General features: G+C 34.2%; 1 protein-coding gene across 5 annotated transcripts in view; it reads right to left on the bottom strand.

Annotated features, from left to right (window-relative positions):
• LOC137649986 (dmX-like protein 2) overlaps positions 1–18,817 on the bottom strand; it is a 192,412-nt gene that overhangs the window by 80,343 nt on the left and 93,252 nt on the right. For 4 of the 5 annotated variants that reach the window (XM_068382984.1, XM_068382988.1, XM_068382985.1 and 1 more), the window contains exons 30-40: positions 17,294–17,481; positions 15,066–15,152; positions 14,225–14,488; positions 13,879–13,986; positions 13,462–13,663; positions 11,906–12,014; positions 11,319–11,506; positions 10,613–10,747; positions 10,237–10,392; positions 7,113–7,328; positions 805–837 (exon numbers count right to left, since the gene is read on the bottom strand). In XM_068382984.1, coding sequence (XP_068239085.1) covers positions 805–837; positions 7,113–7,328; positions 10,237–10,392; positions 10,613–10,747; positions 11,319–11,506; positions 11,906–12,014; positions 13,462–13,663; positions 13,879–13,986; positions 14,225–14,488; positions 15,066–15,152; positions 17,294–17,481 — 1,686 coding nt within the window. The remainder of the gene's footprint in view (positions 1–804; positions 838–7,112; positions 7,329–10,236; positions 10,393–10,612; positions 10,748–11,318; positions 11,507–11,905; positions 12,015–13,461; positions 13,664–13,878; positions 13,987–14,224; positions 14,489–15,065; positions 15,153–17,293; positions 17,482–18,817) is intronic. The other variant, XM_068382986.1, reaches the window with a different exon arrangement.

The raw sequence follows: 18,817 nt of genomic DNA, 5'->3' as shown, positions 1-18,817 counted from the left end.
CCAACAAATGTAGAGAATACCTAGCAATGAGGTAATAGTCTGCTTCTCATTGTTATTGGTTATAAAGTAGAAATCCAACAAAATAATGTCAAATAAGGTTTTGATATTGTTCAAAAAACTATAATGTACAAAATTAGCAATAAATAATAAACAGAAATCTGAAGAATTGAATGGTTAAAACTATATGATCCCTTAATTTCTAATTCAACAGTTATGAACAAAAAGAAAAGACACTAACTTTCATAATTAGAATATATGCAATACCTGATTAACTTGAGAGCCAGTTAGTTCTTCAGTCAAATTAACCCTTTGGACATACATAACATTACATATTGATGTAAGCTACAAAGGGATTAAATTATAATGATTAAAATAGTGGAATTATTATTCTTTTAAAATTTTTTGATTAATTTAAAGATATTTCTGTTATATCTTCAAGATCACAAGTTTTACCAAATCATTCCACAGTTTTAATACTATATACGAGAGAATATAAGAGTTTACACAGAATATCCATCATGTTTTTCTTAGTTTGACCTCCCTGCCTATCCAGCATGTAAGCATAAATGTAATTTAGGCACAAATTCTCAGCCAGGAATGATATCCAACACATGGCATTGAAGATGAATAAATGCACTGAAACTGGATGGTAAGGAATATCTTGTGTAATCAAATGTTATGCGGGTGAACAAATATTTCATAGAAGAAAAACACTCCACCACCCCAAAGCACATTAGCATATATCAACAAAGCTACACTCAGCACCTGTGTCCCAAATCTTGTAGGTCATTTAAAATTACTTACCCCAGTCAAAATCCTGCAACAGGCTGAAGTTAGCTGTGATACAACCAAATAAAACTTTAAAAACAAATGAAATAAATTAACAACAGACCCTCACCATATGATTTCATTAATGTCCAATTTAATGGATTGTCTAAGTTATGACTCATTGATGGAAACCAATCTCATGAATGCTTCTGATGGCAATTTCCCCTATACTAACATACTATGTAATTGAGCTTATTAAATCTACCATAATGCATTTGGCATGGATTACAAAATTCCAGCCACAGGCTGGGCAATGGGCCTAATGAGGGTATTCAGTGACATCTATAATGCCTTTGTAAAAGTCTGAACATCTACGAAGGAGGAACTACTACTCATTTCAATATACAAGAGTCCTGCTATAATTCTGATTAATTCTGAATAAACCTTTGGAAGAACATGAAGTTACATCCCTTAAGAGACAGATATATATGTTCAATATAATATGACTATAACAGATTTAAAGAAAATACTGCACTTAATACAGTATGCGCATAACAAACAAAACGACTTATCTATCCACTATGAGGTTACTTAGCCTCATTTTGGCAGCCATCTCAATTGAAAAACGTTAGTATGATCCGAGTTAATGTAGAGTATGTAGTATAATAATAAGATAAAAAATAAACTTTCATGGAAGTGTTTTTAGTCTTTGAGATAAATCTCTTTAGTTTGGCCAAAAGCAGCAACTAGACCATCAGTACTGAAATACAGTACTGTACAGTGTATAGCATAATTCATTAACTACCAAACAATTAATATCAATGTGTTTATATTGTATTGCATTCCATAATTTAATGAATTTCAGAATTCAAATAACAAAATATATATACAATATAGGTATATCAAAGCCCAAATCCTCACAAGCTGTACAAAATCAGTCCGTTACATAACAACATGCAAGGTTGTTTGTACATAGATTAAAGAACAAAAATTAGTTATTGATTCCCCATGGTACAAGTTAGTGGAAAATATACAAAGTGCAAAATAAAATCAATAAAACATTAAACAAATAATCTCCAACTGATGCATGAACAGCCATGAAAGAAACGTCAAAATCTTTTAAACAAATCAGTTACATTATCTCCCAAATTGAAAATGCTGTAATAGTAAGAAGTATAAAGTGAGCAGAATATAATGAGCTAATTTCTAATTTTTTTTAATCTTAGAAAGAGAGTGAGAGAGAAAGAAGGGGAAAGGGCAATTAATTTACTTATTTCTTGATTCAGTCCTACTTGAAACTTATTGCACATTATATTTCCCTGGGAAGATTTAACATACTTAAAATATTTGCTATTATCTTTGAAGTTCCTCCCTTGTTTTGTACTTAATTTTTTCACTGGGGTGAATGAATTAATTAAAGCTGACTTGAGTATCTCATAGTACTCCTTGAATAATAAATTTACTATCCAGACTGAATTCATTATGAATAGTATTTTTTATTTGCATAAAGTATATCAAAATATATTTTCCTTATATCATGAGATTTTTTAATAACAGTTATAAGCAACACTGTAATTAGGCTACCTGAAATCTGATATACAGTTTACAGTACTGTTAATCCCTGGATAACCTTCTTTCAATCATTAGGTTAAAATGCTTTTCTTTCTGAGTAAACTAACTGAAACTGATTGTTAATATATTTATTAATAAATAATCTTTTTGTGAACCACCTTCATTTCTGGTTTTTTCTTAAAATCACATTTTGTTCCACTGAAATCCTTGTATATTTGAAAATCTAAATATCAATATGGTAAGGGTCTAATAAAGTACTAAATATAAAACCTTAATAATGGATGCAACTTAAAATGGAAATTAACAAAATGTATTTTTAGTTTTAAATAAAAAAAGTAAATTTGGCTATACTTATCCTATGGTATTACAGTTCATTATTTCGATACAGTACTCAGTTTTATAGTTTAAAGAATTCAAATGCTACATTCACCTGATAAGACTTTATATCTATAAAAAGTAGACACTACTGAAGTGGGAACATTCAGGTATTTTAGTGAGAAATCATAGTTTCTCAACCTGGTCTGAATTCATATCCCCCTATCCACTGTGATTCACCACACACACCTTCAGTTTTGTTCGACATTAACAACTTTCTTGCATAACTGTCCTGAAGTAAATAACTGTATTCTTTTTTTCCATAAAACACGACATCATCATCATACAATACCATCCTTGACATTTTTAAATGTGAATTTATCTTTAAGGGATTAGGTATTTAACGAGATCTATTTACACTTGCATTTTTTGTTTTTGTCCGTATTCTATTTGGAACACATTTTAATGTCCATTCTCCCTGTTTTTCTGGACTATCTAACAGTTGCTGTAGTTCTATTTTCATATTCAATATTCTAAAAACTGTGAGCTCTTCTTTCTTTCACAAAATTAGATAATTCAAGTAACTAAATGAATTAATGACACTTCAGCTGATTCAATTGCCAAAAAGAAAAGGTGTAAAACAGCTTGCATCTGTATAAAATTTAACCCATAACAGAAAAAATAATTAAGTGAAGAGGATGTCAATTGATAAATCATAAGAAACTAGAAAATTTTGATGTATAGCATGTGCAAAATGTCCATCTAAGGGAAGGGGGAGATCAATGTGACAATTTTTTCTCCTGTTCTAAAGAGTGAAAACAAGTTTATTACCCTGAGCATTTAGATGGACAGTAAAAATCAAAGGTGGTGTATGGTAGATGTATATGATGAGAGACAAGAAGGCTTAGGCTAGACAAGTCAGTTAGAATGACAGCTGTCGGAAGTTCTTTTCTAAATTGAGAAGCTTGAGTATGTCATCTACTAAGAGCACTGGCAACCAAAAATGCTTTAGGATTAAAACGATTAAAAAGTGTGTTATTTCAATACTTCACCAGAATTCAATATGCTATACTCTTTTGAGTGCAGCTTAGTATACACACTAAAAAATTAGGGGACAAGTAGTGGGTTTGTATGACTAGTCCTGCTACAATTAATGTCCACTAGAGGCTGCCATCTTGAATCCTTCATTCTCATTTTGGTTTCCTCCCTAATGTGGGGAAAATTAGATGCAATTTTTGTTGGGTATGTATTGAAATATTAGATTTTAAAGTATTTTGAACTCTCTCTTTATTTCAATGTCTTACCCAACATTCATTGAGCTGGTTCGAACATTGCCTGGAAGGAGGGTAGTGGCAAACAATTGGAATAGTTATAGAAATCTACACAGAGGAAAGAAATAAATACTAAAAATACTCAGTAAAATCATTACTCTGGATTCCAATCTCCAACGACTTGTCCCAATGCAAACTGAGGTTGAAAGGGGCATTATAGATTTTTTAATTCTATTAAAATGGTGAGAAGACTTACAAAACCAAAGATTCCATTTACCTTACCTTGGAGTGTTACCCCACCATAAGGACTACCATCAAATGGAACCAAACTAGAGCTAGCCAGAAGAAACTCAAAAGAAACCAACGTAGCCTAATGATCTAACAACCATAAAGTAATATAACTCAACCTCTAATTCCACCAACAAATAATATAAGGCTAGTACTTCTTTTTTAATGAATGTGTGAATACCCTAATACAAAGAGCAGTAAAAATAAGATAAAAAAGAAGCGTAAAATTAACTCACAACACTACTTAGCATTTGCAAAGTTCTATGCAGAAAAATCTTGTGACACATGATGCAATCCTTACGGCATAGGAGTAGCATTCAGTATAGAAAATGAGATATGTTCAATGTCTTACGTAACTTGACACTTTTGGGAGATGCTTTAGTGATGAAAGATACAGAGAGAAAGAGACAGAGTCAGCAAGAGAAGTGGCATTGTGCAGGGAGGGAAACAGAGTGAAGGCCAGGTGCAATGAAGTGTGGGTGGTTTGAAAATGTCAGGCAGTGCGCACCTGTCCTAACCACGAAGATACGTTAAAACTAAAAGATCTGATCAATCAATCTAAGGCCAACCAGCAAGATCTGACCATGACAGCTCCAGAGAAGCTTGACCTATGAGTGGTACCAAAGTACTGATTGAATTAAAGACCTACTTAGAGCTAACGTTATGGTTGCCATGCCCAGTACATAGTACAGTACTGTACTCACGAATGAGTGTAAGAACCTCCACAAAGGCACAAGCCTACTCAGAGTTCTCTGCTTCTTTTGGTACTGAGCCAAGGTACGGTACCTTGGAGGGACAGGAATACAGAGCATCCTCATCTATTGCAAGGGATGAATGGTTGGCATTTTGCTAAGGAGCTCTATTCCTGGGTCAACGAATACAGGAGTTCCAGCAACGTAATAAGGGGCCGAAGGAGGACCGAGCTGGTTGTCATCAGGAAGAAAAAGATCTCTGGTAATGATCAAACTAGAGACAGAAGGTATAACAAGAATCCTTCACTATACTGATCATGACGGAGAGTAAGCTGTAACCCTGTGCCATAAGCATGGGGCCATGATACCTCAGCACCAACCAGTGGCTGCCAGCTGAAACGATGTAATTGAGAGATGCTATTTTCTCAATTCGTGATACCAGCTAGCCAATGGGAAATGCACAGCTCTGAGCATCTTCAATCAGCCTGGCTAACAGGTAGTCATGCCAGCCACCCCAGCTTCAGCACCAAGGGGCCATGCATCTCCTGCTAGACTGGCTACCAGAGTAGTCAGGCCAGCAATCAGGTACCCAGGAGCAAGGGGCCATAAAACAGGATTAATGTCTGCCTTCTCCAAAAATATAGTGGTGTACATATACTCAAGAGCCCTATTTTTACACCTATGACAGGCTTTCCTGGATTTTTCTACTTTTTAGTGGAGGAAGGGTCAGAATGTGTATCAGGAGGGGAGGAGGAAGAGGAGGAGCAAACCCATTTCTACTTCTTACCGGCTTTCACTTACGGTTCTGCATGCAGAGGTTGTCCGAGCAATCATTGACGACAAAGCTCCCCCTCAAGGGGAAAACAACATAAGTTACTCCGACGGTAATCACAAAATTTGGAGTTATTGTCACAGGGAAGGAGTAGGCACTCTAAATGGAACACATAACACAGAAACAGGGACTAAGCTAGTCACTAGTACAGGGTTTGTTAGGGCTATGAGCCCTTCAATCACAGGCACACGGGTGGTAGGCATTGAGGTAAATAGCACTGAAGCTACAATCACAAGGGATGGGCAATGGGGTAAAACTCATAGGTTTTACAAGTCCCAGAGCCTACTATCATCCTTCCAACTTCAGGAATTTCCCTTCAAAATAGGCAGAAGCCTTCTTAAGTGCATTCTTAGCTTTAGGCACAATGCTAGGATCAACACTGGGATCATGATTGATATCACTGGTGTCCCACTGGGGTCACTGGCACTGGGGACACTGAAGAAGTCTTACTAACAAGCTCCCTCAAATAATCATATTGAGAGCCTAGCTGATAGACCTACCTTGTAGTCAGCAGTCTACAAGGAAGTTCTCCCTGTTCCTGAAATATAACACCCATTCCTCAATGAATAAGCCAGGGGAGTGCACTCGGAAGTTTTTCAACGAACAACGTACATGATGAGAAGAGCAAAGTATTAAATAGTTTCCCAAGCATCGTCATGGACGTAGCAAAGAATAAAGCTAGAAAAAGACTTAGCATTCTTGCTCCTCAAGAAAACGGCTGCCTTAACGAAAGGTCCCAATCTACACTCGGCATACGGGGATAAGAGCGAACAATCATGCCGCTAGTGTGCAGGGTGAGTACGAATCTATTGTTTATTCAGCCATTAACTGATGGTGTCCATTCTTCATCTGCATGAAAATTCCTGCTTCGTCTCATCAATAGCACAAAGCCAAAATCAACCATTCAAAGTAAAAGTATAAGAAAATGATTAAACAACCTTGGATAAGACGCAACAGTACGTCTGTACTCACTATGACCAAAGACATAAGTGAAGAATCTTTGACAGAAGAGTGGGCAAGGGTACTAATCTACACTGACCCGTCGTTAACCACGTTTTTAACGATTTCAACGGCCATTGCAGTTTCAATGAAGACTTTCCCCTTATTGATGAGAAACAAAGGTTTGTAAATGTGTAGGAAAGAATCCACTATTAACCTTCGATTTCAAACAACTTACTTACTTTGAAAGTTTAAACCTTTTTAATACATTAAATTCAAACTGCTGCTTAAGTACTTGCAGTTAGCTTTTTGTATTCAATACAAACAATAACAACAAAAAGAACTAAGTTTACAATCAACTACTGTAAGCATTCTATACACCAACTAAAGCTACTTGCATAAACTACTGTCAGGAACTTCCAAAAGACAACTCACCACTAACATGAAGTGTACTGCAGTAATTGCAAACTTCCTTTAAGGCTTCAACTTCTCTCTCAATCCAAACATATAACTGATAGCGAAGTGTTCCACCATCCACTTCACAACCAGTTGCCAATGTTGCCAATTCTTCCATCATCATTTTCAGGCAGGACACAAACTTCAGTTGCTGTGCCATTATATCCAAATTTCTATGACCAGGATCCGATGAAGCTATTGATAAAAACAATTACAATATTATTATAGAAATCATCAAAGTGATTAAATGCAAAGTAAAGAAATAAATTTCTACCTCACAATGGGATTGAACCCGGGACTTTTTGAATGATAGATTAAGGTGCAGCAGCCACAAAGGAAGTTAGGAGCTAAGACCTATAATAATTAAGAAGTTACTTAATGATCCAACTAATAGTGACTCGAGAGATGATATTTCATTTGGATTCAATGCTACAATCGGGGTCACCAGTTGGTTGTAAAACTGAGTCAAACTTGCTGGCATCCAAGCAGTGTGTTATCATCAAGTAATTCAACCTAAAACATCAAGTCAAAACACTTAACTCTCCAACAATTGGCTAAAAGGATTTATCTGGTAAAAAATCTAAAATCTATCTGTCAAATAGAATACTTTACTTATTCAAAACTTTAGATTGCAGTCTTTACAAATCTAATATGAATTGCAGTCTTTACAAATATAATACGATAAATTAAAAAAGATAAATTTCCATCAACTCCCTTACTTAACAAGAATAAAATTTTTCTTATACTGTACAGTAATAACTCGGGTCACAAGTAACTTTGAATACGAGCATATAAATTTGAATTGAGTTATGAATAATGCATCAGAGTGCTAGCAAAAATTCCATGGCAAATGGGCATTTTTTGTGGATAAGTACTGATGAGATTGTTACAAAATCAGTCACGTGGTGCCCATACGCCACCCATGTAGTGTTCACATGACTTTTACTCCTTTTCTATGCCATTTTGAAGAAAAGACAAAACAGACTTCTCTAGATAGGTTCTTTGTCAAAACCGATTGTAAAATTGTGAAAGGAAAACATCTAAGTGTTCGTAAATGTTGAGCTAAAAGATTAAGTTAAAGTGAACGTCATTCAGGAGAGAGAACTCCTGATATATTACCAGAACTGCTCATAAAGAGAGATTTTCCTCATCTCTGGTCTTGTTCACACCAGGTATGATTCTCTTTAAGGTAAAGTACGAGTTAATTTCTAAATTATTTATATCTTTCATTGTGAATTATTAATTCTTGTCAATTTCTGATATTATGGATTATATTGATCAATATTTACCATTACAAAACTTTAAAATTGAGTGTATATGCTTACTTATGAACTCATGTAACATAAGTGAATTTGCTTTATTTCATATAGAAAAATGGTTTTAGAATATGAGTATTTTAGGTTGCGAGTTTGCTACAAGAAAGACTTAAGCTTGTAAACCATGGTACTACTGTAATAGGCTCATATAGGAATAGGAAAATATTTTTTTCCTTAAGTAGTCGAAAAAGAAACTCTTATCCATTGCAAAAATTAACCTAAAAGTTATGAGCAATATGAAGTCGATATATCTAGAATAGTCGAATAGTCTTCAATCCTTTTAAAACATCTAGAACTCATCCCATGAAAAAGGTTTAACCTAGTTAATTTATCCCACTTTGTTAATAATTGAATGCTGAACCTCATCAATGCTATACCAGAAAAAAACTTATGTACTTTATAAAGCATGAAAAAATTTAAACAATATACATATAATTAAAAAATAAATAATCTAACTTATTAGTTGACAAAGCCATATAAAACTGTGGATGATCGCTAGCATAAAAACACAATTTGTCAAATATTTTTCATGCTTTTTAGGCTTCTCTACAGACTTTTAAACCTAACAGACAATATTTCAAACACATACTGTATAGGTTTCTATACAATCATGTATTTACATAACTAAAATATACTGGAAAATTTGGAAATAAAAAATATCTAAGAGGCAGTTGGTTTGATAAGCACAACTCCTGATAGAAAATCTCTTCCCTATCATAATTAAAAAATTTTCTTTCGTTTCCATTAAAAAGAAAATATACAGTAGAACCTTGCAATCACAGACTATTAGGGGGAAGGGCTGGATGTTATTGCCAATTCTCCATTTAATAAAAAATATGTCTTGAAACATTAAGCAAAATCATACTAAATTGTATACAGGACTACTATACAGGCCCAACAACTGGGGTAATATTAAAACAAGCAGCTGATATCAACACGCTTTCGTTTTTCACCCTTGAATAACATAATTACGGAATGTAAATTACATGAAACTCAAAACGAACATAGCGGCAAACACGTACCAAATCAAAACATACAGAGTACAGCACTGGTAAACACTAGCGGGCAATCTCAGAAATATTACAACTTCTTTCCCAATGATTTGAATTAAACAATATCATAAAAAATTATATTCAAAACTATGATTTAAGACGAGGTTAGAAATTAACGAAAATTTTAATTGATTTATCTCATAACTGTAGTATAACACGATTCTTAAATTACAAAACTATCTATGTAAAAACTTTGTTTCAGTTATGTCAAGACGATATTATTGTAAATGTTGTTTTACTTAGAAATTCAAGATGAATGAAGCAAAGCTGACGCTACACCATTCTTTCCTATATCCGATGCCCAAAAGGGCAGCCATTTATTTTTTTATGTTTCACCATCAATCACTACTAATGAAAGAACTAAATAATGAATGAATACATTTACACAAAAAAGTTAATTTTATTGATATGCTTGTAAAACCTTTATTCAAAGACTATTTAATATGAAGATATCCCAATATAATAATAAGGTAAAAACTATTTTATTACCTTTATGTAAAGAAAAATACAATCAATATATATAAATATTTTGGGACTACATACTTATCCTTACAGTGACCCTTACAATGACACCCAGACACAACTCTGGTTACCTGGATGTTTGTTGTATCCAATATCTGTTATAAATGGGAACGCTGTTGCAAGGTTCTACTCTAACATTGAGCTAAAATTTTGTTTTATTGCATCCATTATCTAACAGCATCTCATGTGGTTAAAACACCACACCACACATACTTTCATCATAATCAGTGCCAGATGGTACGATGTCTTTTTTGGGAGGAATTGGTTCTTCTTCCTCTTCTTCTTCATCCCCTCCTATTGAGAAATCAAGGTCGAGACCATCATCAACCTTAGTCTGCATCGATTGTGGCGTAGACCAATCAAATCCACCTGAGGTATAAAAAGCTAAGAATTAACCACACTATAAGGAAGACTTCATGACACATTCCACCTTCTTGAAAAATTATATAACTTGATCTACAATACATGTATATATTTGTGAAAGATGCTGAAAAAAATTGTATAACATTTTTTTAACAAGTACCAAAGAAAATTAATAACAAAGACAACCTCCTTCAACTTGAGCCTTTTCATAGTAGACTAAACTTACCTCCAGTATCAGAGCCAAATAAGTCTGCTGCTCTACCACCTGTACTTTTACTAAAAAGATCGCCACCATCCAATGTTCCTGTATGTATCAGCCCCAGTGCAGGTTTCTGTTCCTTAGATGGACTCCCCAAAAGATCTAATGGAGTAAATTATAGATGACAAGTGTTCAATGATCTTAGAATAGTATCACATTCAATAACTTAAATATTACTAAAAGGATGACGGTAAAACTTTTGTCAATAGGCCTACAGTTACGCATTAGGCTACAAAGAGCTCTTCAGTCTTCCTAAAATGGCATAATTCTGCTTTCAAATATTGTCACAGTTCTATAAGTTTCAAAACCTTTTGATGTTTCAAATTTATAAAATTCTACTCAATTTCTCAAGTTTTATGATTGTCTAAGGACAAAGCTCTCACAATAGTAAAATTACCAAGCAATTTAATAAGAATCAAATCCTAATGCTAATATGAGGTAACTTCAAGTTTCATGTGAGCAAGATGAAATATAAAAAATTAATTATCATATACTAAAAACCTAATATAATTTTTGTGCAACTTTCCTAAGTCTTAGATATGGTCAAGAATTTTTTTAAGTATTTCAAAATAATACAAAGGTAATATGTGCTTCACTAGGACAGGTAATTGTAATAAATCTTTATTCTTAACAAATCAAAACTAATTTTCATGTAGAAATACTGCTTTCATACCTCCTGTCTCTGGGTTTTCTGGATCGATCACATTATCGGGTAATTTAGAAAGAACTTCTAAGGCCAATGTTGGGCACCCAGTGCGCAAATGTGCATGGGCAGTTGTGAAGTATAGTTGCCTTTCCAACGGTGTCATGCTGCTTTCATAAACACTCTTCTTGTCGAGAGTATCTTGGCCTGATCCAAACCTGAAGATAAAAGCTTAAATTTCTTAGCACACCAATCATTCACTAGTCATAAACTTATGCCCTACTTTACTAAAACCATTTTTGTAATAAACTTAAAGGAAGACCTAAATTCTGAAGCAAATGCTCTGAAAACATACCACTAGTAAAAAAGTATTTAAGAAACAAAACTTTATCAAAGGTTCTAAGAAAAATTACAAGGTTAGTCATTACATAACCATCTATAGTATCAACTGCATACAAAATCAATACAGTTGTAATTTGATGTGAAGATATAAGAACATTTATAAAAAGTATTGTTTGAAAGCATAAGGAAAAGACAGGAGGCACTTTTATTTCTTATCATTCCAAACATTCACCAAAATTAGGTGTTCTTATGTCCTATTTGTTTCAGACACTTACCGAGATGCGATAAATGACACAGGATCCTTTGCACTGTTGGCTATGCACTGACGAATAAGTAGAGGGTGGGTTCTCAAGTAAATATAGAAATTGAAGACACTTGGATCAGCTGAAAGGAAAATAATACCCAAGTGACAGATTTAAAAAAATAAAAGTTCAAGTTTTGGCAACTTAAAAATACTTTCTTATCCAGATAATTGTAACAATAAGACTACACAAACTTGTTAATGTAATAGAAATGTCTTTGACAAGCAATATTTGTGACAAGAGCCCAACAGTTTCAAGTGATCTTCACAATCTCATCATCCTTGTGAATTAAGGAGAAAGTTTGGTCGCCCTATAGGCATACCCTTTGAGTCATCAATGGCTATTTCCTGGCACTCCCTGGTTCTTGTTTCTGTGAATAGGTGTCTTGGGCATTAATCATATGCATATAAGTGAGACTCTAGAATAATGTGCAACAAAAGCAACAATCTGTCTCTTTTCTTTGCTGCTCATGAGTCATTTTTAAACAATAACAGAAACTTCATAATTAAATTTCTTATTTCCATGCTCACATGATGTTCACGTTGCTTCTTCTCTAGAAGCTTGGTTTAGCTGACCTTTACCTGTAAAATTTTAAATTCTAAAAATTTTCCCATTTCCTTCCCTTCAATAAACATATGGACTTGGTAGAGGAATGAGCATTCAAGCAGTAAGTGGTGAGTGATGAACCATTCTCTGTTTGCTCAGTTTCTTCGGTCGCCGGCTACTGAAAAGAGCTCTTCCAGATTGTTTGCTTATCATTGTGCATTAAAATGTCTTCCTATGATATTCTTAGCAATTACAGTACTATGTTGTGTGTGCACGGGAATTGTTCCCAGAAGTTCAGTATCCGCTTTCCCTCGGTGAATCGAGGCAAGAGCAATACTGCGATTTAAATAACATTGTTACGATCTGCAATGCTAACTTCCAAAGAAAAAAACATTAGTTAAGGGTGCTTATCTGAAGCAAGAGGAGGGCTATAAGGATCTATATTACATACTTTCAGTCTTCTGCCTTGCAATTCAGATGACTAATACAGTGACTATGTATGAAGAAATGCAAGGTTTTAGCTGCAGAATAATCTAGATTAAACGAATTCAAGTCCCCAAGAAGAATACGACTCTGTAAGGAGCAGTGAACATTCAAAACTCTTACTGAAGGAACACTATGTAATTAAACCATGAGACCCAACTATGGAAGTCAGGCTAGTGTAAGTCTGATTTTACCTACAACAAGAGATGGCTTGCTAGCCTTCTTTGAATAACAAAAGAATTTCAAAAAATTAAGATCTAACAATCATCACCGACTTGATGTGTCAAATCGTTATCCACTCCGCAAAAGACAAACTACTGTAATCCTTCTCCTCATCATTAAATTGTCTTGCTTTTTAACTTTTATAAATCTCTAGCATATATATGATTTCATCATGCATAAAGGTTCTCGGATAAGGAATAAATATATGGGTCTAGATTGTTTTGAAAGGCAAACAATAAGTATACAGATAATAAACAATGAAAATCAAATCAAATCACCTGCACTAACTCCTCTGGTTGAGGTCTTATTGCTAGTGTAATCAGCATGATGAATTCCAAGGGTTACATCCGTTTGCAAAAGCGTGTTCAAAGAATTTCCGTAATCCTTTATCATCCAATAGGCTACAGAACGAATGAAGGGGTTTGGATGAACCTTCATCATATTCATATTCTCCCCTTCCTCATCTTTTCCCAAAATTCTCTGAAAAGATGAAGGTAAAGAATTAGTCTAATATTTGACTACTGAAAACCTCAACACTAAAATCAAATTAACTTTTATTATCAGTATACTACAGAGATAACATTAAATGAATTACAAAATAAACATTTATTATAAGTATACTACAGAGAAAACATTAAATGAACTATGAACTTTTATTATTGATAAACTACACTGAAGACATTAAATAAACTTACAGTATACAAGAGCTTGCACAGAGTTGGAGGTACTGCTTCAAGCTCTCCCTCATAAAGGCGTATTATTACAAGTGCCATCTGTTCATCTTGAAGTTTATTAAGTACCACCTATAGATTGAAAATGAGAAAAGAAGAATCAACACCTGTGAAAATCTTGATAGAAAACTAGTACTCATAATTTGCTAACATTTGTTTGGCTAAATATATCTAAACATCACACATTGTTTTGAGATGATAATCAAGGAAATAATTACTAACATTTTTAATAACTTATAGTACTGAATGACAAATACTTAAAAACAAAATACAGATAGTCAAGGAGATATAAAAATACAGTATACTATACCTCAAGTGCATCTTTTAAAGCACCAGCTAAGAGAAAGAATGCTGCAGCATGCTCGAAGCGTTGTTTACCCAAAAGAGCAAAAGCATTCTTTAAGGCTGCTTTGCGCCATCGTTCTTCAGAGAAGTTGTTGGAGAAGAATTCTGTCATTCGCTTGTCATTTATTGACCGGAATAAACCCCATACTAAGCTCTTCTTTTTCATTGCCAGATAATATATTGCTGCATCTAATGGGTTATTCTTCATCAGGAATGCGGCCTTAGCAACCTGTGAAATAAATAAACATTCAGGTAAGTGAATTTTATACATGGACCATTTTAGTGGCAAATGGCTTCTGGAAGCCATGGTGAAGGTTGCAGAGGCCCAGAAGTATGCATCAATGATAAAACTATACATACTTCATGTTATAACAACCCAATAGCACAAATTTCAAATATTATACAGGCTACCTTCACAGAAATAATATTATTAGAATATTTCTGGCAATGTTTAGATCCAAAGCAAATTATGAAAGCAGTTAAGAAAAACCTGACACAGACTAACAGATTCTAATACTGTACTTATCGTGTAAAATATATTTTGAAAGTTAGAGACAGGAATAAAAATATAAGGACACTGACTGGTAAAGTTTGGCAAGACTCTAATTAGCAAACAAAAACAAGTCATAATGGTGACAAAAAATTAGGTTATGTCTTATAAAAGCATTTTTGGAACAAAAAGGAATTATATCTGTATGCATGTACTATTACATTTCACTATTCATGTAATAATACATATATTTTGTTCTCATTCATTTCTTAAACAATATATCAATAAATTTAATAAAAGCCACATCTTGATTTACCTTGCAAATAATTTTTGACAGCAATGTGTTATTTCGAACCCACCATCCAAAGCCAAGTTCCCGAAGCTCAGACCATCTGGGATTTCCCTGATGAATAAAGAAAAGGTTACAGAAGTTACAAACACATTTGCATTTACAGCACATCATCAAGAATATTTTTTTAAGTTAGCTCTTCCATTTACAGGATGGGTTCTCTATATTCTCTTCATGAGTTCTCTACAGTATAATTTCTTCTGCCCTATACTGTACTCTGTCTTCATGAAACCCCATTAAGTACAGGTCTTCATCTAATACCCTTTTCCATATGATGGCCTTGCTAATGGTCTTTGTTCTGCAACTCTCATAATAACTGTTCTTTTGACTATCTCATCACCATCCCTTCTCATTACATCCAAATTATCTCAATCTTTTGAGTTCTCAACCTTTTCTTGCAGCTTCTGGACACCGGATCACACCACCTACTCCTTGTTTATAATATGATGTTTGTACTGTTCTCAAGTCAGAGGCTTAATATTCTACAGTCACCCATCAACAAAATCTCTTACACTATCTTTTTCATTAACCATGTCTCAGCTACATATACAACAGCAGAACTATATCCATCATACATCTTTGCGCTCTCTCCATTTTTTCCCTTATACCCTCAATCTCTTACTGCAATCTCAACTCCCACTAAACAGTCCAAAGCATCTCCAAGGTAATCCTGGTGTTCTACCTCTATTAAGCTTTGCCCATCTATTATAACAGGATTCTCAACTCCTCTAAATTCTCCAGTTGATATTCTTATATATCTAATACATCAAAATTTTTTACTCTATGCATATCTTAAAATGCAAAACATCTCTTGTGACATCATTTACTATATTTGGTACAGAGTAAAAAGTTCACTACCTATACCTTCCCACAATTACTACATAGTCACTTCCCTCATTATCAAATATTTACATTTTTATTTTCCTTTAAAGTGACCAATAGCTTTGTTGAGCTTATGCTTATTTTCAATCTTCTCTCTATTCCATTTTAACCCCTATTCCCTGGATTCGACTATGTACACAAGGTCATTTGCATACAGTATAAGAGAGACAAGGGAGGCCATTCCTGGAACTTATATAGCTTCCTACATCACTATGCTATAGAGAAAAAGACTTGGACCTCATCCCTAATTGCATTGGGACCTGGAGACCTTTTAGTTCCATGTACAATGAGGGGAAACCCTGCAGTTGCAGTACAATATAAAGAAAAAGATAAGAATCTGGACAGTATAATGGACGGTACATAGCAGGGATAGAGGTACAGTAGCAGGGTAAAGGGACACTGCAAATATACCTTCAAGTAACGCCAATAGTGTAGTTCACTACTTGAGGTAAACTAACAGCAGTCTTGAATGCATTCAAAGTTAGCAACAATAACTCACAGTGAAGACTATTTTCTAGTTACCCTTTTCCCTAACAATCTTCATTATCCTACAATCAATTATAACTCTTGATAAAATATAATTGCTGCATCAGCAACTTCAACATTAAATAGAATCTTTTCTATATTACATGTGAGATTTACTCAATTATGTCTGGTTAGTGCAAATGAGGGGATTGGGCAAAACTGTATTTATGTTTATCTCCCTTTTGTCAAAATGGGAGAATCCTGTTTCAGGACACTGGAACTTGTAAAAGATATTTCCCTCAGAGTGGGAAATATAATTCAATTCATAAGTCAAGGTTGATAGTTCTATTGTTATTATACATAAATAATAAATTTCACGGGTACGATTTGTGGGGGCTACGTCCACATCAATAAGTAGTCTAATGACGGCTGTCATCATCAGCAGGAGTCTGCGGGCCAGGTCTCTTTGTCATACCATCAGTCAATTACTGTATAGTCCTAATCACCTCATTACATCTTTAATTGGGGGCATGTTGTAAATGAAGACTTTGAATACTTGTTCAAGTTTCATCCTTGGAAGGGATTACGCGGACCACTAAGAGAATACTTATCCTATAAAGATCTCGATTATGAACTTCCTGTATCACATATGGATATTGCTATTAAAGCCTATTCCTTAGTTAGTGGCCTTTATATACATAATAGCAGTTACAAATAAAGTAAATTTCCGAATACATGAATATTCCAAAATTTATTTAGTGTCACGTCAAACCATATCCTACATTTAAAGCAGTTAACCTGTCCAATATCTACTTCATTCATCACAATACATTTGGTTAGTCACTTACATGCCTAACAGATGGTATGAAGTCCAAAAGTTCTTCCTGACTTTCTGAATGGAATGCCCAAACAAAGTTGTGACAGCCAATTCCAGCTTTCTGTAAAGCAGCCCGCTGTGCTATTGGGAGGCATCTAAGTAAATATGTGTGATGGCGCACTGCTAAAAGAAACCGAAGACCACAGTCGTCAAGGGAATCTGCAATGATAATGCAAAATATGGAAGAGCATTAGTTGGTTTCTAATACTTCAAAAAACAATATTCTTTCAACAAACTTCTGACAGAATATCACAAGTTTAAAATAATTTGGTAACACAATGGTACAGTACAATAAGTAATATAGGGACACATTAAAAATGCAAACACTACGGACGATGCCCGGAGGTAACTTTACGCAACGGAGATCCGACGGGAAAGAGCGAGCGATGCTGTCCTCGTGAGCAGCCTGTCGCCCACTCTGCCACCTAACGGCCGCATAGGGAACCATCTCGTATCTCGGGGCAAAAATTTGCTTGAAACTTTCTTCGCATCTCAAAATTCTCGTATGTTGGGACACTCGTATGTCGAGGTATTACTATAAACTTCTACCACTAGATTTCTAATAAAAAACAGAGCATTCTTGGAGAGGACACATCCTGAAATCCTAATACAGTACCACAAACCAGTTAAAGACCTTTCCCCTATGTGTTCCCTTTTGTGTGAGTATGATTTGACTGCCCTTATTGGTCAACAAAATCTATTTTCAGATATATAAAAGAAATTCCTCTCCAAAGAGGGAAAGTGGAAAGATTAAGGAAGATCTTTCATCTTGATATAATTTTTAGCATAGAGGGTAGGGAAAAGGGATAAAATAATTTTCTTAACCCTAAAATCCACATTACTGTATTAAAAAGTGACTAGCTCACTCATAAATTTAGCCGAGCCAAAGCTAAGAGAAAAGTTGCCATAACTGTAAAATATTAAAAAAAAGATCCTCCAAAGGTTCAAAATACAAAATCTTTATATACTTCAACGACATTAAATCTAGATTACAATAGAATGCTTTGACAATAGGAGATTTTGCAACTACAAATGACCTAAAAGCATCCTCAACACTATTATTATCATCATTATTATGCTAAGCCACAATCCTAGTTGGAAAAGCAGGATGCTACAGGCCAAAGGGGTCCCAAGAAGGAAAATAGCTCAGTGAAGAAAGGAAATAAATAAACTATATATGAGAGGTTATAGTAAAAAATATAAAAATATCTCAAGATTAGTAACAACATTACAACAGCTCTGTCATTAACAAACAACAAAAAGAAATTAATCTACTCCTAGAGCTTGAGTACGGTATTAAGCAAGAACTTATAGCTTTCAATAACTGCAATAGACAATTTACAATAAAAATTATGAATAGCTGTATTAGAAACTTTACAACATAGCATAAACAAGGTTGTGATATTGAAACACTCCTGAACCTGCATTGAATCACAATATACATTCCAATGTCTAATTCAAATTATTGGTAAATTGCTTTGGAACATAAAACAGA

Source organism: Palaemon carinicauda, chromosome 11, assembly GCF_036898095.1.
Source record: "Palaemon carinicauda isolate YSFRI2023 chromosome 11, ASM3689809v2, whole genome shotgun sequence".
NCBI classification, from domain to species: Eukaryota; Metazoa; Arthropoda; class Malacostraca; order Decapoda; family Palaemonidae; genus Palaemon; species Palaemon carinicauda.
Note: the sequence above shows the minus strand (reverse complement) of the source record. Positions and strands in the feature narration are given on the sequence as shown.